Genomic DNA, 13,621 nt, shown 5'->3' with positions numbered 1-13,621 from the left:
ATTTGAACTAGAATTTTCCAAATCAGACAGAAATCTCAGGCTGTTTTCTTTGGTAGTTGTAGCCAAAATCATTAATCATTTTCAAGACTAAGATGGTAACCTTTTTCTCTTTTTTTTAGGAACTCAGGTGCCCTCATGATTGATCCAACAAATATTAATGGAACCAAGATACTTGGCTTTATGTAGGTGACCTTCTTCCTGCTATCCTCAAGAATAAGTCAGCTACTTGGAATCACGTTCTCAAACTTTGTTGGTTTTCCCATTGTGCATATGATCCGTAGCAACTTACTTTTTTCAGATCATGTATCTCCAAAGACCTGTGGGCAGATAGTTTGGGACGATTTCAGGAGAAGCAATCTAATTATACAATGTGCCAGAGTGTTTGCAGATTCCAGGGCTTAGACTGAAAGCCCTTTTGGATAAGGATTGTTTCTCACTTTATGTTGTCCAGCATCTACTAAGACCCCGATTTGATTCAAAGCTTCTAGTTATTACAAGTAACTATAGTAACTTCCATTACTGTAATTAATGAAATAGTAACAAACTCTCTTTGGTCGATTAGAAAAAAATCATAATGAATATTCAGTAATCAACAACAATACTCAATAACTTAGGATGCAAGTCCACATACTACTTGCTCTTTGTTCAAAATAGAATGACCCACAACCTAAAGTGTAACATTTATTGATGCAGCCTAACGGTGATGCTGAGCCTGTAAGAAATAAACAAAAGATTTCCCTGAATGAAAGGAAAAATGATTCAAAATATCTGAGACTTTTGAAATAACATTGAGACTAATGAGCGCCTGCCTTGGGGGCAGCTTTGCGGAGAAGGACCTGGGGATCTTGGTAGACATGAACCAGCAGTGTGCCCTGGCAGCAAAGGCGGCCAGTAGCATGGTGGACGGTACGAACAGGAGCACAGGACCTGCTGATTGAGGGGAGTCATTATCCCCCTTCACTCAGCACTCATTAGACCACATCTACAATACTGCACCCAGTTTTAGGGCCCAGTAAAAGAAAAACCCTGATCAACTGGGACGAGGTCAGCACTCCTGGACCACCAGGATGGTCAGGGGTGGCCAAGGGAAGAGGGAGGACTTGTTCAGCCTGGAGAAGATATGACTTTGAGGGACCTAACAGCAACCTTCCAGTACTTATAAGGGGACTACCAAGAAGATGGGGGCAGGTTCTTCACAGTGGTATGTGGTGGAAGGGCAAGGGACAACGTGCATAAATGGAAACAAGAGGTTCTGAGTGGTATAAGCAAAAGCTTTTCAACCATGAGGACAGTCAAGCAGTCCCCATCCTTGGAGGGCTTCATGACCAGACTGGATAAAGTCCCAGGTGACTTGACCTGACCTCGTGGCTGGCCCTGCAGGAAGTTGGATTAGATCACCTTCGATTCTCTCCAACTTGAATTATTCTATGAGTCTATGATTCAAAAATATAACAAATCATATAAAGCTGAAAAATCAGATCACACCACATGTATGATCTCTTCGAAACTTTCTTTACCCAATCATGTTAAAAATTTCAGTCAGTTCCAAGCTGTTTGAGTCAGATAAATATAAACTGGACTTAGAAAACCGTTCTTTGACACAAACTGTTTAATCAATCATGGGTCATGATTCCCAGAAGTTCATATGGGAAACTGTGTTTGTTAATATATTCCCTAAGAAATTAATGTAATTTCTTATTTCCTACTAATCTCATTGATTCATTAATCAGTCCATTACTATCAGGTTAATGAACAGAGTGAAAAAAGCTATGCAGTCTAGAGCTGGCATTTCAGAGGTGCAGCAGAGAAAGAAAATCAAATGCAGAAAAATGACAAAATGGTGCCTTAACTAGGAACATTTTCTCATTACTGTGACAATAGAAAATCGGATAACTGATAAGTAACAGAAGCCTGAAAGCTGTGTTTTTCCCTTGAATTACATGCAATGTTCTTGCTACCATTGGAAGAAGAGATGCAGTTGTTTGATCGGAATAGGAAAGCTTTGCATTTGTATGCTGCTCCAGAGAAAATCAAATCTGATTCTGTCTGCCAAAAGCGTATGACACCCATTCCCTTTATCCACAGCACTTACTATTACAACACATTCTTCGTTTCCTTTCATTGCAAGCAGGTGATAAACATCATTCTGATTACATTTTAGTGAAGGTAGTGGAAAAGTCCAAAGGTAAGTTAGAGATAATTAGAGGTATCATCATATATAGAACTAGGAAAAGTTGAAAAAACATGATGAGCCTTTTCAATTTCAGCGATGAAATCTTAGGCAGGACAAACCTTCCTATAACTCCCAAATCCACTGCTGATCAGACAATGCAATAAAATGCCTTCTCATTAAAACTAAAAGCATTCAATAATGGTGGCAGTACTAAACCAAATAATATATGCCTTTTGGAAAAGTTAGCATTTAAGCATGTAAAAACCCAGTCTTCTTTTGATATCTGGGTATACTGCTAGCTGAAACTACTTCTAAGTTCACTTGCATGTGGTGTCAAATCAGGGACAAAGAGAGTGTTTACTTTCTTTCACAACTCACTGAACAGGCGAGCAAAGATACATGCCAAATGAAGAGGAAAATGGTAAACATGCAACCAGTGATTTATTTTAGTTCTGTTTGAACTGATTAATGCAAGAAATAATTATCCAGAGCTGGAACTTTGGACTTAGCAAGCATGTGGCATATGACCACATACACGGTTTTCTATTCATAATTCCTTTGTGCTGGAATATTATTGCTGGCACACGGGTACTATGTAAGTCAGTGACATAATAAGTAGAAAAATGCCAAGTTCGAGGCAATGCTTGCCTATTCCCTGCATGCTTCCACGTGTTATCCTGATGGGAGAAAAGAGGCAGAGAGGCATGAAGATGAATGCTACAGTTAACAAACATGTCCCTTTTAACTGATCACTTTGGTCATTCATTCTCCCCACATCCCACTGGCAATGTCTGAGAATTATTATATGTGGGGGAAACTCTAGACGACCATCCAAATCTTAGCTGGGCAAACTTTTCTGTAGTTCTTAAATGCTTTATATCGGTGCTTAAGTAGAAGCTTAAAAAATATATTCTTCATATGCCAAAGGTAGGTGTATTTAATCACTCATATTGTGACTTTGGACTCACTCAGAATCAAAGTACCAGAAGGAGAAGCAGCAGCAGAACAGAGAGCAATGGACAAAGTGCCACCAGACTGCTTTCCAGGTTGGGATCAAGAATGAGGAATCAGGACTGACAGTTTCAGAAATAGCTTCTTTGACCCCTAACAGTCTGCAAACCCCAAGTTTAGGTGGATGTTCAGGTTTTCTCTTACATGATTATCATTAGCCACAGACACACTTTCATTTTAACATACCTGGTATCTGGGGTACACAACCCAAACAAGGGTGTGGACTATGTTGATAAGAGTTTGACTTCTCAAATTTAGGTTTTACCTTCAGATCTTCATATTCTGTCAATGCACTAATGCCCTTACCTCTCACAATAAACCAGCACGAGGCACCTACAGTGTTCAAATTTTTTCTCACATATGCCATGGGGTAAGTGCCTGCGAACTTCAATAACAGCCACACCAATCAGCTCTGGCAAGCTGCAGTTACTGCCCACCCACTGATAAGCCGTGACTGTTGTTTGCAAACTTTGGCTCCCTACACTTCCTGCATCACCAGCACCCAGCAGATGCTCCAGTCATCTGGAGTGTCTCTGGACACATGCCAGGAGAAAGAGGCAGGAGCTCAAACTGTAAGCACTGCTGCCGCAGAGCTGCCCAGACACCAGCATGGGCTGCCTGGCTCTCCTGCCACTGAACAGCCACTGCTACACCAGACCCTTTGTATGCGTGAGTGCGGGGTAATTATGGGCTGAACTTAGCAAAGGGACTTTGTCAGCAGAGTGCAGTAAGTCAAATACCATTTTCTGTGGGATGTATGTAATCCAGGAGGTGTAATGATACAGGCCTGTCCTGAAGAATATCCAGCTATTAGACAAATGAGTGAGTGATGAGCTGTGAGTTCAGGAATACCTGCTTTACAAGTTGTACCCGATCTTTCTGCATTAGTGGACTCAGGTAATGCTGCAAGACTCTAAATTGCATTGTCAGTGATACTGTCACTGCTCAGCTTACAAAACATGCAAACTTCCTAGTTTTTTCCATATTTTCACAATTTCCATACTATTATCTTGAGATTCCAATAATTGACCTTGATACGGCACTTGCTAGGAAGGTGTATGTACTGGAAGACAAAATGTTTCTTAATTCATTTATTAGTTTTTCATTGTGCCTTCATTCTTCAGAGCAAGCAAACAGGAATCGTCTGTGCAATGGTTCCAGCACAGGCTGGGAGCAAAGCCCCTTAGAACAGCTCGTCTCCATCCTTCAGACAAATCCCAGCAGTAATTCACTTGCAGATCTCCACTTTTGCACTAACATTTGGCCACTTGGTGAGACTGTGATTAAACAATAATTTGGAACAGAGGATTGCAATGTATGGAAAAGTGTAAATAATTCTGAGCTACAAATCAATATATTTACCTATGAAAAAATGTAACATATTAGGCCATGACTTTGCAAACCTTTATATAAGAGGAAAATTTTACTCACGTCTAGTCTATGCAAGTCTTGGCGGGTAAAATTACTCACCAGCATAAATGTTCACAAGAACAGGCTCTAAATGGATTGTAAATAACTTAGTAAGTATCTACCACACAAAAGAACTGCAGCATATCAGCACCCACATGCATTTCATTTACTGTAAAAGTTGTACTATTCACCACAATTTCACTCTACCCTTTAGTTAGTACAAATGAAACGTATAGACAATATAGAAAATGTAGTAATGCTGACTTGGTAAAATTGTTTGACAATAATTGACTGTACTTAAATCCCAGGCCTAATTATTCCATAATTATTTAAGTATTCAGTAAGCTATTTAATTAATAGCGCAACCCTTACAGTAACAAAATTACTGAGTCACTGTTGAATGGTGGATCTACAACACTTAGAGGTTTTCTAAAATTCATTTCAGTGACATTCACTTTGTGAAGCTTTAGAAACCACAAAACCACTTAAAACTCTGACCCTTTAAAAGCTGTATCACACTTTAATGAAATTTTATGTGCGTTTATCAAAATATATTTGTAGGTTTAAAGTTGCAGCTGAGTGCCTGTGAGTTAAATGTACTGAAACTGGGTAGTTCTGAGAGCCATGGGAGGCAGGCATCTGACCTACTTTTGCAAAATCTTTTTATGGTCCCAACTGCATCTTTAACACCTTTGAAAATCTTCTTTCATGTCATTAATTATTGTGGTTGCTAACTAAAATGTGAACATTATAGAATACTACTTCTTTATTAGGGCTACATGGCACTCTCCTGCTGTCACAGACCCAGGCCACAGGCACTTGCTACAACTGACTAACTTGTCTACTCTAAAACCAAATTCAATTATGTAAGCCCATATTTCAGCTTGCAATAATTTGTCTCTGTTAGGTTGTTCCATTGTTGAATTACAAAATCCAAGGAAAAGAGAAATTGGAGTTTTGCAATTTATAGTTATGACACTGATGTCCTGTTGTTTGCATTAGCATATGAAGATACAAACATCCCTGTGTTACAATGAAAAGAAACATAAAGTTGCGATATTGACCTGAAATGACTATTCCCACTCTTCGAACTCATAAGCAATGACCTTTATATTGAAGTGATTATCTTCTAGCAAGAAACATAGCAAGGAAAAGTACATGCTTCTCGTAGATTTGATAGCTATTATTTATTATTAGGCTATGCTCAATTAGATTTTCAAATAGTTTCTCTCACATGTATGTCTACATTGCGTGTAATAGCTCCCTTTATCTTCAGTCTGTTCCAGTCTGTTACCAATATACTTCACAACTGTCACTTTGTTCCCTTGAATAAACTTGGGATCTAACCTTTTGGTCCTGCAATGACTTGATGGCTTTATTCTTCTGTATTTCTCCACAAGTGTCTTTTCATCCTCAACACGAAGGCAAAATTTCACATGTTCACATTTAGACCTTGCATAGCTCTGCACCTACGTAAATCCTTGTTCCTGATACCTTTTGCTAGCTTGTTTTCTGTTTATGCGTCTCTTAAGCTTATCTTCTAAATACACCTATTGCACTCTCTTGTAATACCTTCTCTTGTTATTCCTTAGGCTTGCAATTCTGTGCCTCTTATCATTTGTGTCTGTTTTAAATATATTTAATTCACAAAACTTTAAAAAATAACCCATCATAAATATATTAGGCACTTTTAAGCTGAGTTTATCTTTTATCACGCTGCATACTATATGCCTGAAATGTCGTTTGTGTCTAATTTAAAATCTAAGTACTGGAGGCAGAGAATCTGTCTCCTTTATTACTTGTGTTACTGCAGAGTTTAGAAGCTGTAACAGGTCCCTATGTAGTAGGTGTTGTACATACAGATCAAAACCAGCAGCATTCTGTATAGTGTACAGCTTGCACAGGGACTGGCTGTGAATAATAATTGAAACAACACTATTCCCTCTCTCAGTCAGCAGTTATATGGGTTTGCTGAAATTCTACAGACTTTCTGATTAAGGCTATTTTCAAAGCAGAACAACTCTTTTACACAAAGTGCTTGCAAGCTGTAGGTTTCTGTTAAACGTGGGGAATACAGCATGTAGCAGAGAACCCACAGCAGTGCTAGCACTGAAACAGGCACAAGTGCACTTAGGCCTCATCTTTTTTTTTTAAATTTTTTTTAAATTTCAAATTCTCAGTTTTGTTGAGTTTCATCATATCTGTGAAATGATTTACACTTCAATAGAGGAGGCAATGTACAAGACTGAGTAGGCAGATGAAATAAAGACTTCTTGACAGGCAAGAGGAATTTCTGGAAAGACTAAAAACGTGTGCTGCCTGACCAAATGAAGTATTTCTTAACTCACAATGTGCTGCCTTGCTTTGGGTCACTGTGAATTAGAAGGGGAAGTTGCTTACATGGGAAGGTGACTTCCAAAAAGAGTTTACATGTTTTCAGCTTTGCTTTATTAACGGGGTGGTGGATCAGCAGCGGACACGCGTGTGCTGTCTGCTTGTGATCTCTGTTGACTCTCACCCTTTAACGGAGCCTCTTCAGCCACGGAGTTACCACAGCTGACACGTTTGCAGTGTTTTTGGGGGAGCAGCGATGCAAAGCACCACACAGTTCTGGGAAAGAGCAGAGCTTTATTCCAATTACAGTATCTGTTTTTTTTTTTTTAAAAAACCACAAACTCTTGCTGTTTTCAAATGGTGATGTTGGCATCTGGATTGTGAGCTCAAGACTTGAAAAGTGACAGAACTTAACTGTCAACGTTCTTCTAATGGATTGAAATATATTCATGGAGGGTGTTTCGTGTCACATACGCATTAAACACGTCTTACACACTCAAGCGGTCTCGGTGTGTTTCCTGAAGTATGGTTTTATGTATGGTTTACAGATGTAAACATCCTTGCTTGCAGTATTTTCACAAATTTGGTGAAGTGAGCTGTGTGATGAGCTCACACCCGGCCCTACGCCCATCTCCCGTTAAAAAGTACGAGCAGGTTCCCCCAGCCCACAGGAATTTTAACCGCAGGCTAGGCTGACCCTGCTTGGGGCGACCGGCTGCGGGAGCGGCCCTGACTTTGGGTGTCCCTGCGGGAGACGGGCCGCTGCGGGGCTCCGCGCGCCCCCCGTAGTTCGGGGCGGTGACATTCAGGCAGGCGGCGGCCGCGCGGCGCGGCGCGGGGCGGGGCTAGCGGCCGCTAACGCGCAGGCGCGTGGAGCGCTGCGCGCCGTCTCCCAGGGTACGGCGCGTTTGCGTCCCGTCGTTCCTCGCGGGCCGTTGCGTCCCCTCTGACCCGGGGCTGTTGCTCGACCATCCGGGCTCTCGACGCCACAGAGGGAGGATGGCGGTGCTGCTCCCCGCCGAGTGGATAAAGAATTGGGAGAAAGGGGGCAAGAGCGATTTGTGAGTGCCGGGTCTTGACGCGGGAAGGCGATGGGGGCGCTGCAGGCCCTCGGCCTGCGGGAGGGAGAGAGGGCCTGGGCCTCACCGGCCGAGGGAGGCTGAGGCGGGGGGGGGGGTGGCGAAGAGGCGGGAGCGGGCGGGGAGGACGTCGCTCGGGGCTGCGTCCTTGCTGCTGGGGCTTAGGGACGAAACCCTGGTCGGGCAGAGGGCCCCGGCCGCATTGGTGTCCGGCTCGGCCTCCTTTGTCGGTTGCTAACGACCTCCGCCGAAACTCGTCCCCGGTAGCCGGGCCTAGCTATCCTGGCAGTCGTTGCCCGCGCTCCGAGCGCCCCCTTCCTGCCTCTGGGTCGGGTTTATCGGGTGTCGGGCTCCTCTTTAGCCGGCCCCCCGGGGTAATACGGAGTCTGAAGCGTTCAGGCTTGCTGGCTCCGCGGTGTTGACCTTTTTGGCAGAAGTCTCGGCCTCGCTTTTCCTGTTCCCACCTTTCTACCTGTTCCGAGGTCACTGGCGCTGTATTCTTTGATTCAGGCAAGGTAGGATCAGCTAGTCGTTCCTGTTCATCGTACAAGGTAACCTCTGCGTACTGAGGGGTCTAGTTGCAGCTTACCAAATCAGTCCAGGTGTGCTAGGAGCTTTCTCTTTCAGGGCCTTCTATGCATCTCTTTTAAGCAATCCTAACTCGGCAGGTTCGCTAACTGTGCTGCCTGCTGTGTTTCAGGAGTACGTCTGTTCAGGGGGTTATTCACCAGTTTGTCCATTTCATGTTACTATGTTAGTTTGGGCAAGGGAGTACTGTGTGTGAATTGTATGTTTTTAAATGTTCTTATTTTAGTTCTTCCACGCACTTCTGTTTTTTATTGTAACTAAAAAACTCTACCGTTTCAAATATGGGTGTTTGGGGGATCACTTACAGAAACACTTCTTGATATTCACTCTTTGTTATTTTTTTTTGTTCATCTATTTTAAAAGGTTGTGCAGCTATGGTAATGATCTTCCCTGTGCATGAAGAAAAAGGTAGTGGAGTAGAGAATAGAGGACATAGAGGCTCCCTGCACAAAACACCGTTCTCCCCAGACTTCCATTTTGTAGTGAAGGGGCCCCCCTTTATAGCCATGTAAATTTTGGCTTTGAATTGTGCTAGAACCATTATCACGTTAGCATGTAAGTTTAAGATGTTTTGATGTGAGTGATATAAGGCCAATGAAAAGCTGTTCTGTACCTGAATTTCCAACAATAATAAAAGTGTTCAGGAGCCCTCAAACAATGCTGAGGTTTGCATTGCTTTTATAATCTCCTGCTTAAGATTTTGTGGCAATAGCTGAGTTTGCATCCAGCATGGCAATATTTATGCAATAAGCATAGAGACCTTTTTACTGAACTTCAGTGTTTAGAAACTTCTGTATGAATAAAAAAGAATTAAATGTATAAATGTATACTGATACCTTTCAAAAATGCACAAATGACTGTAATAAAACAGATTGCCTTTTTATCCATAACATCATATACAAGTAGATGCACTTGCTAGCTTTTCTGTAACGGTTATTATGTGACTACTTCAGGCAAAAATGACTGTGATTATAATTTTTGTAACTTGCCTTGTTATGATCACTGAGATTGTATGGAGTTTGCATGAGGACAGAAATTTCATAGTTGATCATATAATGGCAACTGCATTATTTGCATTGAATTCTCAGAACTTTTAATTGTGTAAGAGGCAAGTTAGCTTAGCTTTTGACCATGATAATGACCATTAATCTGCTGTGGGACCAATAAAACAAAATGATAGGCTAAATTCCTGTATTTGTGGCATTTATACTTCTTTTGGAATACTGCTTAAATACAGTTCCAGGCATGATTTAAAGAGTAGTTTGCAAAAGTGGGCATACATTTTAAAAGAAATGTGATTGTATCTGGATAACAGTTGTCAGGTTTTGCAGTGACAGCTTTATAAGCATGTGGAATATGTATGAACTTACTTTATAGAAGTAAGAATGTATCTGTAGCCAGTATCTAGAGAACTTTTTAGGAAACTAACTTTTTTGGGGAGAATCTTCAGTGTGTAACTTTGCATTTCTTTTTCCAAAACTTCCTATCTCCTGTTTTACTGGAGGAAATTAAAATTATAGTGCTCTCTTTCCAAAGTGAAACACATGAAATAGTTTTGAACATTACTTAAAGTAAAAATGGAATAAATGTAATGACACTTATTTTTATTGAATTATCTAATACAAATATGCCCAGAAATATAAATTAGGTCTAGGCCACAATTCGAGTCTCGGGGTTTGTGGTTTAAAGTTAAGACAATGCATTATATTGATAAGCAAGTTAGAAAAGTGGGGAGGGGCAGGATACTGCAAAAGGACAAAACTGACAATTTAGCAAATACAGGGTTTCCAAAAATTTTAGAAGTTTGTTTTTTGTGTGTTTGTTTGTTTTACTCTATGGAAGCCTGGTCTAATAAAGCCCATGCATGAAGTCAGAGTACATTCATTCTTGTATGGAGGGGTTTGTTTTGTTTTTAATTAAAGTGGTGGGCTTATTCACAAGGAGACAAATACCAACTTTCTTGAAAAGTGAGGATTACAGGAAAAAAACCCCTCATAATTAGCAGAAAGAAAAGATTAGGTCTTATGGGAAAAAAAATATTTGCTGGAGCATGAAATGACTTACATGATCTGACTAGATCAGCCAAGATAGTATTTTGGCAGTTACTAGTTTCATAAATAAAAACACAATTTTATGTTTTAGGGGAATATGAAACTGTATTGAGAGAAGTAAATGATTTGTTTTTATTTGGCATTTCAATTTCTATTGTGGTTAATATGGATGATTGCTGTATGTTTTCTTATGTGATCCTGAGTGGTATGGTGGTGGTCTGCCTGTGCTTGAAAACATACAGGATTTGCAATGTTGCTGCAGTTTGTGGGAGATGTGGTTATTTGGGGCAGAGGGAGAAAAAGTTTGATTGTTTTATAACGAAAACAAAATATAGGGATGTTTTAAAGAAATCCAGTAAGGAAATCAGTTTTAAACTGTCTCATCTTTTGCTAGGAAAAATAATGAACTTTATTTTTGCTGATATGATCAGTTTGTCATGATATAACAGTAATATCCAAAAACCAGAAGGTAAGGATTTAGTATGTGTCTTAGAGTGTCATAATGTTGTTTAGTAAGGCAACATTGTAGAGTCTAGGTAGCAGTGCCCATTCACTTCCTAGAAATAGTTCAGAGACATTGTTCAAAACTGTACATGCTTTGAATTTAATTCATCCAGCGACTGATGTGTAATAATACTTAATACAGATACATAAGTGTACATAATGTGGTAGTTTCAAGTGTTCTTAGCAGCCAAAACTATAAATTCGTCAGGATGTGGTCACCTTACCTGTCATTTTGTATTTTGTTCAGGCCCTTCTCTGTCTAAATACAATTTATTATGTGCAGTTTTTTTGCTACTGCCAGATATTTTGTAGAGATTGAATTAGAATCTGTGTGACTGTTTATTATGCTGATCAGTCTAGACTCCTTGCAGACCTATTTGTGTGTACTTATACTATCCTTTGTAGTGAAATTGTATTGTTTTGTGCAGTGTTTGCCACAATAAGATGCTGGTCTATGACCGTAGCCCATATGGACATTTATAATACGCATACAATGGCAGGCACTTACTGTTAGACTGGTACCTTAAATTGTTTTGCGATAGACCCTTTAGTGGGGAGGTAGGGCTTTAATAATGTACTTGGCTGGCACTTTATGCAATATGTTAAGCCTCAAGATAAACTGAAGCAGCTTAACATTCTGCGAACGTGAAATTTTGATGCTTGATCTTTCAGGCTCTCCCAACATGTTTGTTACTTTACTTGCATGAGGAATGTCACAGTGTCGAGTTAAAGGGCTCAGAGTCAGAGAATTTTAGTTGTAGTTTTGCCATCCTGACTGCAGAATGCCATTGATTGCACTTTATTTCAACTAGAGTACTACCCACATCAGTTAAAATTATGCAGATACTTAAATGTTTGCAGGCACATGCACTTTGTGATAATTACTGCCATATGCTATGTGTGGGGGTGTAATTGAGGATATAGGACGTTGCGTATGAATTGGGAGGCTTAGGTTCAGTTGCTGGCCCATGCAAACTTGGTTGATAGGTGCTCAACGCTGCTTCAGGATTTGTTGTTTAAAGCAAATCTATCCCAGCTTAGTCCAAAACAAATTTAATTTTGAAACTTTGGTTTTCAGAAGCGATTCTGTGATTTTTTTTGAAAAAAAATTATTTTTACTTTCTAGATTATCCTGTTTTTTAATTATATTTTACATGCATTGCAAGTTTTATCCTTGGATGAAGGGATGTAGGTTTTAGTAGAGTAGGGAAGGTCTCCATCCTAAGCTTACAGAATGTACTGCAAGATTAGAGTAGTGAAAGTTTCAAACGAACTCTTTAACAGACAACAGACAGTTTGGGTCTGTTGAACTGAAAAGTGGACCTGATAAATTTCCGTTGTCCTGGGCATTGTTTAAGTGGGAAAGTATTGTTTTGGCTTTTTTTCCGAGTTGACTAATCGTACTAATATTGACGTTTTTATTCTTGTGAACGCACAGGTATTTTGATTTTAATTTGTGATGCACTCAGTTGAGACTAGATGAACTAATCTCACAGCTTGTTGGTACTGGAAGGGAGGGCTTCTGCCTTGTCTTCATTCACCAGGGCTCTCTGTGCTGATGCTTATCTGACCTCCTGGTAAGCTGCTTCAGCTTGCAAAGGTGGTAGAAGACTTGTTTTTTGACCAGTTTTCTGCCAGGTGTGTCAGTTTCTTTAACTGATTTAACTGACATGAGGGCTGGAACTGTGCTGCCGAGAAGGGAAGAAGTATTGGTGAATATGTCCATTTCTGCAGCAGCAAGCCATTAAATCAGCTTGGCTGTACTGCCTGACAGCACCTTCAGAAAAGGTCATCCTCCTTTGGAGATAGACCTGTATGAAAGACTATAAGCACAATTATTAATTTAGATCCAAAGAGTAATACCAACGTCATCTTTTCTACTACCAAAATTTTCCCATGTAGACTTTCACAAAATGAAAGTTTTTACTCCCCCTCCCAATTTAATAATTCATGGAGTTTTAATTACAAATATAAAGCAAGTTTTTTTACAGATTGATATTAAATAGGGTTTCTTGTTACATGGATCAAACAGGTTTGTGTCTTAAAGTAATGTGAAGTTGATAGTACTATTTTAGTACTGCTGGAAAGGGAATTGGAAGAGGTTAAAAAATCTTACTTTGCATTAAGATGTACTTAAGTGAACTCATCAGTCCAAGCAGACAGGGTTGTTGCTCGTGTAACCTGGTTGATGATATCACTTTATGACATAAGGGTCAAAGTGTGCATCTCAGTAGATAAGTAAAACATCCGATTCCAAAAAATTCACTGTTGTTTGTATATAGAGCTTAGAAATGAGTGCTTATGGGGTAACCTCTTTATGGAGGAGTAGTAATTAAAATTTAAGAAAATCTGACAGATCAAATTGATACACTCTTTGGGGACAGCTGGGAAAAAGAAACACCTATTACTGCTTTAAAAAAAAAGTGCATTTACCATTCATGAAAAAATAAAATAAATTACGTAGTCCCCTC

General features: G+C 40.1%; 1 protein-coding gene across 5 annotated transcripts in view; it reads left to right on the top strand.

Moving 5' to 3' along the window:
- Positions 1-7,827: 7,827 nt before the first annotated feature.
- The window catches only part of THOC2 (THO complex subunit 2), a 51,650-nt gene continuing 45,856 nt past the window's right edge, over positions 7,828-13,621 (top strand). For all 5 annotated transcript variants that reach the window (XM_068411786.1, XM_068411785.1, XM_068411784.1 and 2 more), the window contains exon 1: positions 7,828-7,989. In XM_068411786.1, coding sequence (XP_068267887.1) covers positions 7,928-7,989 — 62 coding nt within the window. In that variant the 5' untranslated portion in view covers positions 7,828-7,927. The remainder of the gene's footprint in view (positions 7,990-13,621) is intronic.

The sequence above is a fragment of the Nyctibius grandis genome, chromosome 13, assembly GCF_013368605.1.
Source record: "Nyctibius grandis isolate bNycGra1 chromosome 13, bNycGra1.pri, whole genome shotgun sequence".
Classification (NCBI taxonomy): domain Eukaryota; kingdom Metazoa; phylum Chordata; class Aves; order Nyctibiiformes; family Nyctibiidae; genus Nyctibius; species Nyctibius grandis.
The sequence above is the reverse complement of the archived record's forward strand: the minus strand, read 5'-3'. Positions and strand labels throughout refer to the sequence as shown.